The sequence below is a fragment of the Protobothrops mucrosquamatus genome, unplaced genomic scaffold (assembly GCF_001527695.2).
Source record: "Protobothrops mucrosquamatus isolate PMUCROS unplaced genomic scaffold, P.Mucros_1.0 scaffold966, whole genome shotgun sequence".
NCBI lineage: Eukaryota > Metazoa > Chordata > Lepidosauria > Squamata > Viperidae > Protobothrops > Protobothrops mucrosquamatus.
The window spans coordinates 332,664-347,755 of NW_015387209.1; the positions used below are offsets into that span (position 1 = coordinate 332,664).

The 15,092-nt window shown below is 33.9% G+C and overlaps 1 protein-coding gene across 3 annotated transcripts in view; it reads right to left on the reverse strand.

Moving 5' to 3' along the window:
* NAP1L1 (nucleosome assembly protein 1 like 1) overlaps positions 1-15,092 on the reverse strand; it is a 36,149-nt gene that overhangs the window by 2,920 nt on the left and 18,137 nt on the right. For 2 of the 3 annotated variants that reach the window (XM_015819679.1, XM_015819680.1), the window contains exons 5-12: positions 11,904-12,045; positions 11,648-11,728; positions 10,868-10,996; positions 10,345-10,416; positions 9,055-9,194; positions 6,357-6,502; positions 5,620-5,639; positions 1,580-1,702 (exon numbers count right to left, since the gene is read on the reverse strand). In XM_015819679.1, the coding sequence (XP_015675165.1) occupies positions 1,580-1,702; positions 5,620-5,639; positions 6,357-6,502; positions 9,055-9,194; positions 10,345-10,416; positions 10,868-10,996; positions 11,648-11,728; positions 11,904-12,045 (853 nt within the window). The remainder of the gene's footprint in view (positions 1-1,579; positions 1,703-5,619; positions 5,640-6,356; positions 6,503-9,054; positions 9,195-10,344; positions 10,417-10,867; positions 10,997-11,647; positions 11,729-11,903; positions 12,046-15,092) is intronic. The other variant, XM_015819681.1, reaches the window with a different exon arrangement.

The window sequence follows — 15,092 nt, forward strand, 5'->3', positions numbered from 1 at the left end:
GGTGTCAAACTGCCAGCCCGTGGGTCGAATGCATCATAGCAAAACCGTGCCCACCCATTGCCGGCAATGGCAAAAAAGTTGCGATACATCGTGACATGTCACATGACATTGCAAGTTTGACACCCCTGTCTTAAGTGAAGGCAGGACTTACTTCAGAGTAAATTCATATAGGGTTGTTTTGTAGAGATCGTTTCCTATCATTATTTTTAAGTAGATTTAAAGCCTTGAAAATAAAAAGTTCAAATACACAATTCAAGTTGAAACCAATGAAATGTCCTATTTTCCACATAAGCAAGATTAGCATATCTTTCACTCTGAGGGATATTTTTACTCTAAGGAAATGTCCAGTGGCTTTTAAAGTTTTTGAAGCAAAAGTGACATCATAATTGTTAAACTGAGTATAGCCCTCTTAAGACAGCACAATGTTCTCTAAGGTCTCTGTTTGCTTGTTCCAAATGTTTTTCCACTCTGATTCTTCAATTAGAATTCCTGGTTGTTATTGTGCAAAGTCTATCTACAGTTCTTTTTAATGGCAGGTTAAAGTATATCTTCATGCTAATAGGCTTGGCATCTGTCATACTGAAGAACAATTTAAAATCCTCTCAGGAAAAGGCACTAGTCATTCAGAATCCATTTTTATATTGTCATATGGTTATATCAGATCAAAAACTAAGCATTTCACAAATGGAACAAACTTCTGCATTATGGTTTGCTTCACACATGAGGTCAAAATCAACCAAGGTAGAATTTATAAAAACAGAAATTCTAAGATAGAATTTATTTTAAAAAAAAGCCATGCTATGCTTTACAAGACAAAATGGCAATAATCATACACCAGCAACAAGATATACAAGGCAAAAGCCCTGAATTATCTACCTTATGGAGCTTAGATATATCAATATCATTCTCCCTCAAAACTATTCCATTGTAATTTTCAAGTGGTGTATTTCCATATTTGTAAGAATTAATGATATCTGAGCACCTTTTATCCCCAAAAATCACTATTAAACTCTACCACAGAATACAAGTATCAGGAATGTTTGATGTACTTCAAGGTGTGCCAAATTCTGTACTGAAATAGGAAGCAAGTTTCATCCTTCCAGAAACTAATGCAAGGTGTAGTTTTGAATTATTGGCTAAAATTAATTTAAATTTGGAGCCCTTCAGCTTCTATGGTTTTTCAAAATGATTTCATATCCTCCTAGTCTAATGGAGCAACTGCAATTTCAGAGTTTTGAGGCTTATCATCACAATACTTGACAGCATACTGAGCTGAACAAAACTCAATTAGAGGCAAAATAATGAGTAACTAACATTGATCTTCTGAAAAATTGCTACTTTAATTTAAATGCATATAGTTGCAATTTTGTCATTAAATTCTCTTATTATCAGCCCTTAATTTCATTTGTTTTTACAGTATTTCTTTTCTATGTTCTGCATATCGCTGTTCAGCCTGAAAGGGAATGTAAGGTGAATGTAAGGTGGATGTAAAGTATGCATATTTACTTACAGGCCAATCTAGCTTTAAATCAATTTAATATAATAATTTTGATGTAGATGAAATTAAAACACAACTTACATCATCGTCATCATCTTCAATGGCTTCTCCTGTAAAATACAATACTGATCGTGGAACTATGCGCTCCCGTAGAAAATGGCCAATTTCAAAATCAGCTGCAAGAATTGCTTCAGCATCATCATCCTGCATAAGTAAATTAATAAATATAGTGCCATTATCTGTACTTACTAAATGCAAATATACCATTTCATTCAACCTTTTTAGTGTCAGCAGCATTTTCTATTCCCCTTCTCAATCTTGGCAACTTTAAGATGTGTCGACTGCAACTCCCAAAATTCCCCAGCCAGAGTGGGAATTCTGGTTGAAGACTTCTGGGAATTTAAGTTCATACTTCTTAAAAGTTGCAAAGGTTGAGAAATACTGGTCTAGTCACTTTGCTGTATAATTAATTAATTAATGTTTTTTTTTAAAAAAAATCATTTATTGGCCTGCCAAGAAATATTGAATTTTTAAATTCACAAAATATTTATGATCAAATTTGATTCTGGATTGTCCTGGCAGTGAACCTGCCGTAGTCTACAAAAGTGTGTTAATTAAAGTTTGTACTAATCAATAAATAACAATAAAACATTACTCAAATCATTACAAATGCTAATCTAACATGAAGTTTATAGCAAAAAAGAAATGTAAATTTATAAGTTTTATAAGTTTTCAAATTGTATATAAAAGTGTTTAGAGTGGGTGAAAACCTTATATAAATGGAGGGAGAGTTTCAGAGCATTAAAGTCATCACAGAGAACACCTTCCTCGTAGCTGATTTCAGTCAGGTCTCCTTAGCAGCAGCATCAGTTGATCAGATATAAATTAATTCTTACTAAAAAAAACAAACCAAAACCCTGCAATACTGCATGAATTCATATATGACTTTTTTATTGTATGGTTACAATACTTTTTCCTTAAGTTATACTTTTACATTATCTTTTGGACTCTCCCACACATTTTTATAAGTTTTAACTCATAAGTAGATAATATGTCGTCTGTATTAGCTCCTTTCATACATACAGTATGGGCAATGCTGTCTACATGTACTTACATAAATGGCAAGTAATATCATATTTACTTCCTGGAGCACTAGGAATTAAGAGGTGTATTTTCATGAAAGAATGGGCAATGACTGCATGGATCCTTCACATTAACAATCTAATCTGTTTTTAAGAACTTGTGATAATTTAATATTGTTGTATTTATTGGTGTGCATGTATGGGTTTTGATATGTATGTATATGTATGTGTATATATAAGCAAAGGGATAGACTTCCGGTTCCGGATCGCGGCGCTGGCGGTCACGCAGTCGTCTCTTCGCCGGCCGGTTTCCCTTTGCCGGTAAATCCTTAACAGGGTCGAAAGTCGCCCTGGAGGGGTGACTACCGATGAGGACTCTCGTCAACCGCGGAAGGGCAGCAGCTCCTTCTGCGGTCCAAGGCAGCTCCTTAGGGCCGATGGAGAAACGATCGGCCATTTACATGGCCGATCACTTAGCCACACCAGCCGAAAGTCAGAAGAACATCTAAGCATAAAGAGCCACCGTGGAAGATCCAGGTGAGACCCTTCCTTCCCTCTCTTTACCCTAACTATCTCCCTGTGAAAAGCTTTTGGAATTATTTCCCTGCTTTGAGAGAGCAGCGTCTGTTTACTAGGGAAAAAGAGCTCTGAAAATAAAAGAAAAAATAATTAATTTTTACTGACTATTTTTATTCTTGGATACTCTGGGGTCCTGAAAAAATTCCCACTATAGAACTTTACTACTCTACTTTTTATTACTCTATCTACTTATTAAGCTGGAGAATATTGTTGTTGTTTTTTTACTTTCTTAACTGGATAAAACTGTATTGGAACCTGGAAAAAAGATTTTGCAGCCTACTGGGGACATCTTGTGGCAAAAGCTGACACTGCAATTGTATTTCCTCTTTGATTTTGAGGGTGGGTTTGACCTTCAAATTATTATAAAAGATAAAGGATTTGAAACAGCTAGGTGGTGAAACTGCCTACTAGAAACTGTGGAGGTGGATATTGGCTGACTGTTAGTAAACATAGCCTCCACTAAAAGACTATTTCACCACTGAAATGGAGGAATTTTACCCACAGCTTAACTATAAGCTTATATTGGAAAAAATCTTGGAGGTTATGGAGCAAATGAACTCTAGGATGAATACCAAAGATGATATTCCAGAACTACAAATTGAACCTCAAATTTTAATTGATCAACTTATAGGCCAAGAAATAATAGAGAGGAACAGATCAACTTCAAAGAGGCCTGTATGCAACAACACACACAATTTAATGAGATGGAGGAACCTTACCCACAACTTAACTATAAACTTATACTGGAAGTTTTTTTTGAGCAAGTGAATTCCAGAATAAAAGCCCTTGCCCCAAAACTTCAAACTGATTTCCAGACTCCAACTGACTACTTCATAAGTCAAAAAACAACAGAAGAGGAACAAATCAACAAAGAGGACATTACACAATCCTACGTACAACTCATTGAGAACTTTGACGACCAAAGAATGACTTTAATTAAAACACTTGTGATGCCAAAAACAACAGGAAATGAATTGCAAACACGAGGTATTGAAAACTGTGATAACGTGGATAACCAACTAGTAATCACAACATTGAACAAAACTGATTATACTACTCAGACGATACTGGAAGAAGAGAAGTACGACCAAACTGAATTGTTGTTAAACACTCCTAATCAAATTTGATGATATAGAGGCTCTTTTATGGAAACCTGTCTGGCACAAAAAGAAAGCCAGAGTTAGATTCAAAAATGAGACTTAAAAATTTACTTAATAGGTTAAAAAGGCTTTTAGAGATTTTGACTGATTTAATACTAACTGAGATGAATTACTGACTAGATCAGTGGTGGCGAACCTGGCACGTGTGCCAGAGGTGGCACTCAGAGCCCTCTCTGTGGGCACGCACGCCGTTGCCCCAGCAGAGTTCACCAGAGTAGCGAGCACGTGGCATTTGGAAGCAACAGAGCAGGAAGTGAGCGAGCAAGCGGCATTGGCCCCCCGGGGATGCCATGCTCACCCAGTCTGTCGTGACCACTGCAGCACGCCCATCCAGTGGGCCACGTCCACCCCCCCGAGGGCACCACAATGCTGATGCAGCCCTGGCACTTTGCGATAAGTAAGTGGGTTTTGGGTTGCAGTTTGGGCACTCGGTCTCTAAAAGATTTGCGATCACTGGACTAGATTATAGTTTGGAATTGTAATAAGGAAAAGGTTTTATATAAAGAGTTGTAAGGATAAGAAATAGAACATATATGTGAAATATAGTAAGAAGGTATCTTTTGGAACAATATGTTTGTTTTAGATATGATAATTACTTTGATGGGATTTAAATTTTACTTAATGGGTCAAAAAGGCTTTTTAGAGATATGGATTGATTTATAGAATATATATCTGAAATATATTGGGAGTAATATTTTTATTTTAGGTATGATAATCACTTTGCAATGGAAGGAGAACAAGAAAATGGATTGTGATAAAGGAAGACATGGCATTAATAAATGTGTTATTAGAATAAGAAATAGAATATATTTGGGTAATGTAAGAATGTAACTGTATAATAATATGTTTATTTTAGACATAACTATTATGTTATGAAACAAGGGAATTTAGGGATACCCGAAGTGTAAATAATATGTTTATTTAAGGCTAAATTGGATTATGGTAACTGTAAGTTAGTAAAGCTTAAAAACAGGATTTGGACTTATATAGGTGAAATGCTATTGATATTTTTTTTTTTGACTGATTGAACTTTATTTAGAAATGTATTAATTTGAATATGTTGTATCAATTGAGGGAAATAGAGAGGGAATCTTTAAAGAATTAACCTGAGCCATGTATGTACAATTTTGTTTTGGGGTGATTGATTACCTCATCACCACGTTGTTTCCCAAGCACCTTGATGTAAAAATTAAAAAACTAATAAAACTTGTTCAAAAGAAGCAAAGGGATACATTTATTACAATGAAAAAAAAATAAAAGTGATGTTTTCATTCATAAAGACAATCACTGTGAAACTTACCAAGTCTCCACTTTCAGGAACTGAAATGAAAAAAAGATGTAACATTATATATTTAAGAATGCTACATTATTTAACTGCAGTAACTACCTGAAGTGCCCACCTTTTGTTTCCATGTAACAAGACAAAAGATGTCCCAAATGCCATTATATAAAATATAATGTAGCCTAATCTGCTAAAGTTAGACGAAACAGAGGCACTGCTAATTGATGGGTATTAGAATACAGAGTAGTATAAATTGGACTGCACTCCTATTTAAAAATCAAGTGCAGACAAAGAATCTTTAATTAAGCTTTATTCTCAAATGTCTCCATTTCATGGGGCTATTACTTCCATGTTATGCTGACTTTCAGTAAGTTTCTGTATGCAGGTTCTTATGATCATTTGGAAAATCTTAAAATGGTTTGGAACAAAATGCTTGAAATCCTGCTTCCCACATAAGCAGTTCCACCTTTTCAGTTATCCTTGAAGCTTTGTTCCATGATGTTCTGCTTTCAAGATGGTTTAAGCACATGTCAAAGACTTCTCAAATATGGTCCTGCAGGCTATGGGATATTTATTTCTAGAAAACCTTTCAAGTGTCAAAGCCAACCACCAAAACATTCTTGATTTACTATACAGTAATTTTATTATTTAACTCGATGCTACTTCAATAGCTGTGGTTTTTTTTCATTTGTGACATTATAGGAATTTTAATCTATGTTCTTTTTTATATATAATGTAAATAAAGTTAAGTTTACCTTCTGGAGGACTGAAAAAATTGAAGAAGGAATCATTGGAAACTGTTTTTGTCACTGTTCTAACTGTTCCACGCCCCTTGTGCTTTTGTTTCTTCTTTATAGTTTTCAAAGTAACATTTTTCCCCTTTTTCCAGTCTATTTGGCACCTATGGAAAAACTGTTATGAAACCAAGCACATACCTACATGTTCACTTTAACTATTATAGTCCTGGCACATAGTATCATACAACCAACCACATAACTAAAATGGATCCTGAATACATGAGTAACTCAACTATATGAACAACAAAGATAATTTAGATTTCTCAGAATATAATTCTTTAATACTAAGGAATGACTAATGTAGTACATCTTACTTTTTCTGCACACAACATAAAATAGGTTTTCTCTCTCTAGAAATTTTACATACATACTAAACAATTCAGAATTCTGCAATGTATTCAATCTGCCATAACGTTAAGATGAAAGCACACATAACAGTTCCTCTGTACATTTCCTACTTAATACTGCAAAATGAAAAATCTACCATCCCAGTCCAAAACAGATGTTTGAATCCCCAATGAAACTATGGCATTCTGATAATCTGGCAAATGGTGCTGAAAAGTTAAGCATCTAAGACAATTTAAATGGTTGCCTTAGATATATTGCACTGAACTCTACCCACCACTCCCCAATGCAGCACAACGAAATATAAACACTTTAACCTAGCATACCTAGTAGAGAGCTAGGTTAGGAAAGATTAGCCTAGGCACTCACCCAGGAATAAACAATAATGATAATGAAGTTAGAACAGATGCTAGGAGAAAACATCTTCCATTATTCTTATAAATTTCATCTAATTCAAGTACTAGGGAAAAAATAAAGCAAAAGATTCACAGTAACCTGAAAGCAAGTTAAATGGGCATTTTAATTGCATTAATTATGTAAGAATTTAGTGTGCAAGGTTATAACACAGAAAATGTAAGTGCCCTATTTCTTAACATTGCTATTTCCAACACTAGGGGCGCTAAGCACAGAATATATTTATTTTCTTTAGAGCAAAAAGCCTATTCATATGCCCATTTAAAGGTAACTTACTGTACTGATGTCTGTACATTCATTTTATAACATTAAAATATATTCATATATACTTATGCCTGCTTCAGCAATAGTCCTATTTTGGATGGTTCTCATTTAAGAATTGCACTTTACTTTAAACAGCTATGATTTGTACTCTTAATTGTTGAGATCTCCTGGTCTTAGAAACTTTAGTTACTATCTATTTGCTGTAGATATTTATTTGCTTGCCTCAAATTTATCCTTTATGAAGCAATGCCTGCTTTAATTTCCAATGATTCTGGTGCTCTTTTAGCAGAGACCCTTTTAACACTGTTTACAGCTCTGCATTTGATACTCTGGCTTATCTTGTTATCAGCTGTATTTGTTTAGTGTGATGGTTCCTCTTTTTGCTTGGTGTTATTAGTTCCTTGTTCTATACCTTTTGCTTCTATGGGTAGTCCTTGACTTACAGCAGTAACAGAGTCCAGAACTAAGATGGTAAGTTATGCTAGTGGTTAAACGATCATCATGTGACCATGACAGATTTTACCTTTGGGGGGGGGAGGTCATTAAACAAATGCCATGGTCATTAAACAAATATTGTGGTAGTTAAATGAATGTCATGGTCATTAAGCATGCCCAATAGGGTTTTTTTCTGGAAACTGGAAGTAAACTCCTGTTTCTGGCAAAAAAAACATAAATTGTGATCAACAGTCATTAAGCAAACAATCGTAAGTTGAAGATTACCCATATATAAAATTGCAACCTTTGCTCTTTGAGTTTTAGCAAACACATGGTTTCTGGCCAAGATAACAGTTAATGGGTGATCAACAGAAACAATGGTAAATTAATTTCTACATCATACAATTTAGTTTTTCTTCTCTTCTTGTTCTCATCACCCATGCAAAGTGGAGAGATTGGGAAGGAAGGTAATACAAGAGAGTAAGTAAGCACACAATGGGGAATACACTGAGTTGGTTGTGCAGTGAGCTTGCTGCTGCCAGCACATTGTTTTCAATGTGCATTCCCTATTGTGTGTCTGTTTACTTTCTTGTAATTTTTTCCTCTAATCTTTCTGCAAAGAGAGGGAAGAAAAACAATAAATCAGACATAGTACAATGTGTACTGAATATAATGGCAATCACCTGACTGAGGAACAACCCAAATGTACCTTTTAACGGTCAATGAATGAGGCAGTTGGTAAACATCAACTACCCATGAATAATTAAGTTACATTAATCTTTGGCTTGACAGCATTTGGGACCAGAATCGCCAATTGTAAGCTATGTGGTCATAAAGCATAATGTTACATGACTATGTCAGTGATGGCAGTTCTGGAAGGCCTGGTTGCCATCGTTAAGTGAGGACCATAACTTCCTAGTGGTTTCCCCTCTCTGTGGAAAGCCAGCAGGGAATATTGGAAATCGCAGATCATATAACCTCAGCTCAATGTCATTAAAAGCAAGCTGGGCACCAAAAACCCAGATTGCAATCAAGTGACTGTAAGGACACTCCAATGACTGGAACTTTCTGTTCAGCCCCATCACAACTTTCAATAGTCACAGAATGAATGACCCAAGGACTACGTGTATTTATTTAAACATTTTATGAGGCCATATATCTTAGTTCTTGGCCACTTATTATACAAAATTACACTTACCCTATGCAACCCATAATTTCTGGTCCATCGAAGGAGAAAGGATCAGAATCATCAGGTTCTGACCTCATTCTGTATGTTTTTGTTACTACTTCATTTGTGAAAAATTCATTAGGTTCAAAGTGGAATTCTAAAGTAAAAGTCTTTGAAAAAGTACAAGTTAGAATAAGTATACATAATTATAATCTGAACCACAAAACAAAACTCCATTATGTTCTTTATTAATGTTATTGTTTTATCCAAGGATTCTGCCTTTGAAGTTATCAGTTCTTAATATTGTTGAATTGTAATTTCAATCAATCCAAGCAAATATATCCAAGAGCCATAAATGAAGGGAGGTTGACAACTTTTATATTATTTTGCACAATATTCTTATTTCTTCAAGGAACACAAAGTCCATCTTCCTTCATTTAATCTTTCCCAAACCCCACAACAGGCTGACAATTATGGCTGAATAGGAATTCTGTATCTATTAAAGAACTAGTTCTCCCCTCTGTGTTATCTCAAAGAAATACTAGTTTTTACATGGTATTAATGTCTTCATTTTAGAGAACTTACTCTGAAGAATTCCCTATAGTAGAACTTCAATAGAACTCTCATCAAAATAAATTATCTGTATATGCTTAACTAGGTAGTGAACTTATAAATACATTCTTTGAAATCTTCTTTTTTAGGCATCCTTATGGGCTGAAGATTAAAACGTTTCAGCAACATAGAACCTTGGTTAAAAACAGGCTTTTGCTTTAAACTGATATAATGCTAATCATAATTAATGGGCTGGTCATTAGAGATAGACATTTCTGATTACTTAACACTTTAATTTAGGTTTTAATCCAAAAGAAGTTTTTACTGTTATGAAATACCAAATTGTTACACACATCCTCAGTGTTTAATTTTGCTATGAAGTCACTCAGGTCACATACAATCTATTGTGACTCAAGAAACACATATTCTCTATAGCAGCACCTGCCCTCTGAAATAAGCTCCCCCACCCCCGATACAAATGGCCCCAGCCTGTTAAAGTTTTGGAGGGCTGTAAAGACCTGGCTCTTCACCCACATCTTTGGCAAAGAATATTGTGTTTTCTTAGATGATGTGGTATGTTTCTCTTTCATTTCTGTCTGGTTCTTTTCATCTTTGTCATCTTTTCTTCTTCTCTCTTTTATATCTGGATTTTTTCCCTTATTTTTAATGTTTTTATTTAGGAGCCATCCAGAGTCATTGGGAGTCAATTAGTATACAAATTTAATAATAATCCACATAGAAGACATATTTTTAACAATACAAGCTTACCATAGGTTCTCCGGCTTCTGAAAACTTCACTTTAATATCTTTTAAATGCTTCAGGATAGGTTCATCATGTTCCTATATATGTAAAGTAAAACTGCAATACATTAGGCAATGCTTTTTACACTTTTAATGCAATTACAAAGTAGGAAATAATATGGTAATATAAAAGAGGAAAATTAAGAGCAACATTTTACATTTAATATCAAACGATTTTATTGTTAGTTTCACGGGTGGTACTAATATATATTTATCATAAATATTTATTTCCCTAGGACATCAAAAAGACTTGTGCAGAAATGAAGAATTTATCATATACTTAGTGCTATATTTCGACCAAACATGAGACATACAATCTGAAGAATCCCAGAAAGGATTACTGATGGAACATTACACAAAGTAAATGGGTAAGCCCAGAAGAAATATTTTAATGATGTCCATGCTACCTAGTTCTGAATAAGATAAGTTCTAATTCTTAAAGTTTAGTTTATCATCAACATTTCAAATAATTAAAACTTTACTCTCTTACCTGAACCATATCACTGAGTAAATCGACATTCTTGAATACTGTCAGCCAAAATTCAGGAATTCCTTTAGGATCATCTTTTTCTTGATCTTTTTTCTCCTCTTCAAGCTTGGCCTTCTCTTTCATTTCCTCCTTGTTAAAATTAGTAAGTTAATCTTTCTAATATTTGAGTGCTAAATACCTATCAAGTTTAGTGGTATACAGTCAGCAACAAAGATTGGGTAAACATTAATTATTTTATTTAATTAAAATACTTATATACTGTTTCCCATTAAGAAAAATCTCAACGCAGTTTACAAAGTATATTTATATGCCAGACAATAAGCTACAATGTCCTTACTTTTAGGCTACATGTTTTCCTACTACTGTTGAGAGGTATCAGAAATTTTCCACCGCAAAAACTAAGATTAAAAAAACTCAGACTTCAGATTCCCCTCTTTACAGTAACTTTATTTCCTATCTTTATATTTATGAAGACAGTAAAAAACATGAGGTCCCTAAAGACCATGCATAACCTACTGAATACAAAACTAATTTTCCCACCAAATGTAACCTTCAATTGGTTTTAATCTAATCTAATTCACTTCTCTCCTGTTAGTTTCAATGGGAGGGAATTTGAACAAGGAAACGAACAATATAAAAGAAACAAAAATCCACTGCTCCATCCCTTCTGCTTCATAATGCAAACACAAAAGGGCTTTAGAGTACCTTCCTATTAGTGATCCCATGAAATAAGGCAGGACTGTCCTTTAAGTCTACTTCCAATAACATATAGGTACTCACTGAAATTTCTTCTTCCGTGTCTGTTTTCCACTCACATTCTTCTTCAGTAGGTTCATAAACAGCATTGATTATTTCACTTCTCTGGAAGATCAAACCATCATTCTTTCAGATTACCATGTTAATATAACCCAATACCTTTTATAAAGTGGTAAAGCACGATTCTTTTTTGGGAAATAAAAACTACAAAATTAGAAAATCTATAGGAATTTCAGGCACTCCCATTTTCAACATTATATAGTAAAAGCATACAGATTACCTTGTCAAATAAGGGCTGATAAAGAGTAGCATATTTCCTTTCCAATTCATGAACTTCTTCATAAAACTTTGCTTCTATCTGTGCACATTTAACTTGAAGATTCTTGAGTGCATTTACTCGTCTTTTAACTACTTTAGGCAAGCTGTGGGGAGTGGAAGTATATTGCATGATTATACTAACAATAATTCATTTAAAAATAAAAATGTCAAAAAAAATGTTGGTTGAAATGTATAATTTCTAGCAAATGCAGCCTGTATATACAAAAATATTATTGTAATATACCATTCCTTAGCACAATTTCAGGAAAAAAGTTACAAACTTAGCTTCATTTTATGCACTACAGGACTTGAAAATTGAGATTAAGCAGTTATCTATAATCTTTACATAGTTTTATTAAATATAGCTTAACCTTACTGTTCTATTAACACATTATTGATTTGTCTCACTTATTATTACACTGCCTAGAGTAGATTTGAAACGAAGTGACAAATTCAAAACAATTTAATCTCTAGAAAAAAATTATTCTCACGTTTAAATTTTAAAAAGTTATATGAATCTAAAATTGACATTAACTAATGTACTTTATAATAAAAGATTATCAGCACTAGACAGGATGCTATGTTAATACTACAGAAGTGCTTTTGGTGATCAACATTATTACTAATCCTATAATCAATTAAAAATATTTACTTAATGCATACATATACTGATTACAAGGATTGAAAGCTATACTTTCCACTATTTTTCAATTAGTTAATAATTATACTTTTCTCTACTTTGCAATTTAATTGCTAAGGTGACTTCTCTTTAAATCCACAAACAGGGAAATTCAGATAGAGGTGGTTTGTAGTGGATAATATTTTAAAATACAATTCCCTCTCAAAAAAATCTTGAGTTGAAATAGCAATGTAACACATAGACATGTTAGCAAAAACTAGAAGTGAGAATATGTTTTGCTGTTAAAGAGTATTTAAAAGAGGAAAAAGCAATGCTCCTCTACAGATAGTCCTCAACTTATAACCATTCAGTTAGTGATCATTTGAAGTTACAACTGCACTGAAAAAAATGACTGATGACCAATTTTCACACTTATGACCCTTGCAGCATCCCCACAATCATGTGATCAAAGTTTGGATGCTTGGCACCTAGCATGTATTTATGACAGCTGCACTGTCCTGGGGTCATGTGATCACCTTTTGTGACCTTCTGACAAGCAAAGTCAAAATGGAAGCCACATTCACTGAACAACTGCACTGATCCACTTAACAACAGTGGCAAGAAGATTTGTTAAGATTGTAAAATGGAACAAAATTCACTTAACTGTCTTGCTTGACAATTTAAATTTTGGGCTCAACTGCGGTCATCTCTGTAGACTGTATGACGTTCATGGAGCAATCTTAAACATGTAAACTGGTAACAAAACTTGGTTCATGGAACCATGCTCCTGTACTCAATAGCTAATGCAAAAAGCACTGATTTGTGAGTCACAAATCAAAATTCCTTTCTGTAATTGTTTGTTTGTTTGTTTATATTTCATATTTCTGAACCTTTTTTTAGAACATTTTGCCCTAAATCCATTATAATAACACTTGTGTTCATTGCTGTGGAATTCATATAATATTTTCCCTTGGCCATCTACAATATATTATTTATGGCTCTGGGGCTCTAAAGAACAATTTTTCACCAGTGATTAATAAGGTAGGGGCATGTATTGGGGATACTGTCCTTCACGCTCACACATGCCTATCTTCATTTTCCTAATGAATATATGCAGCAATACTATTCTTTCATGATAAAAGTTGCCAATTTCTAGCTCTTCAATAATGAGAACAGAGAAATTTAGGACACCTCAGCAAACTCTATTTTTTATTTCAGTCACCACTGGACCATTACTCTCTTTACTCACCAACATTTTTGTTTGTGGAAGCATATTTTAAGAAGACATTTAAATCCCAGTTTATCAATAGAATGCCCAGCAAAATTTGGGCAATAATTTATAAAAAGGGGCTACCAAACCTGCACTCTTACCTATAAAATCCATAGCAATAAAATTATAAATAGAATTACAAAAAAATACACGTCCTATCAAAGATCATAATGCAGCATAGCCCTCTCCCAAACTATCACAGAATCATTTGATACAGTATCAGCCCCTTAAGAAAAGGAATCAAATACCACTCAACATGCAATGTTTTATACAACTAAGCTTTCAAATGTAAGAAGTATTCTGTAATACTTGCTATTTAATCATAAGTGAACCAGCTAATTACATCCCTACCTGCTATATTCAGAGGAAAAAGACAGACAAGTAGTAAAGTTGCATAACAAAGCAAAATGCTTTTAGTGTGATAAATATAGCAAAAAGGTATCATGGCAAAGAGCTATTTCTAATTAAAATTGAATAGAGACATAGGATTAGGGTAGTGAGTAAAACAAGTTAAAATTACAAGAACTTAAGAGAATGGAAGTACTTCTTTAGAAAAACTATGTCTGCAATTTTAGAAAGATTTTAATAAATGATTCTAAGGGTAGAATCTTCCAAGGAAAGAAATAATGCTTTACTTGAATTGATTCTGTCAAGAAATGTATCTCCCACATGTAAACAATTACATCAGATCTGTTCAGTTAAGACATGCAAAATATACCTGCAAAGTCATTTAAAGTCAAGTGAACATGCAAAATATTAAATACAGTTCTATGTGTTATCCTTGTTAATTTAACTATCTTTAACTGGCAAAGCTGACACGCTATATAATTTTTAGTATTGAGTTACTTGTAATAAAAAGCAAGCTTTTGTAACTTCTCAAAAAGTATAGTATTTCATTGAAAGCAGCATCATTAAACCCAGTAAGAACTTACTGATCTTGGGTCAAGGACTTTTCAGATTAGCAGAGGTTACTTAAATATGCTGTGAAAAAGCAAGCAAGCAAGCAAGATCACAGCAGATCTGAGATCAATTATGGCCAGGAAAGTAACCTGTAAAGATCAAAATGTGTCATGCATAAATGTATGTGTTCAGATAAACAGCTTCCAATTCCATCACCATAGGAAACAATTGGAGGAAGACATGATTATTTCAGTTGATTCTATATTTTGTCATCCCACCTCAGCGATGTCTCATGTTAGGATTCTATGATTTTTTATGAGATGGGTTGGGCTGAGAGAGAATGACTGGCTCAAATTGTTGTC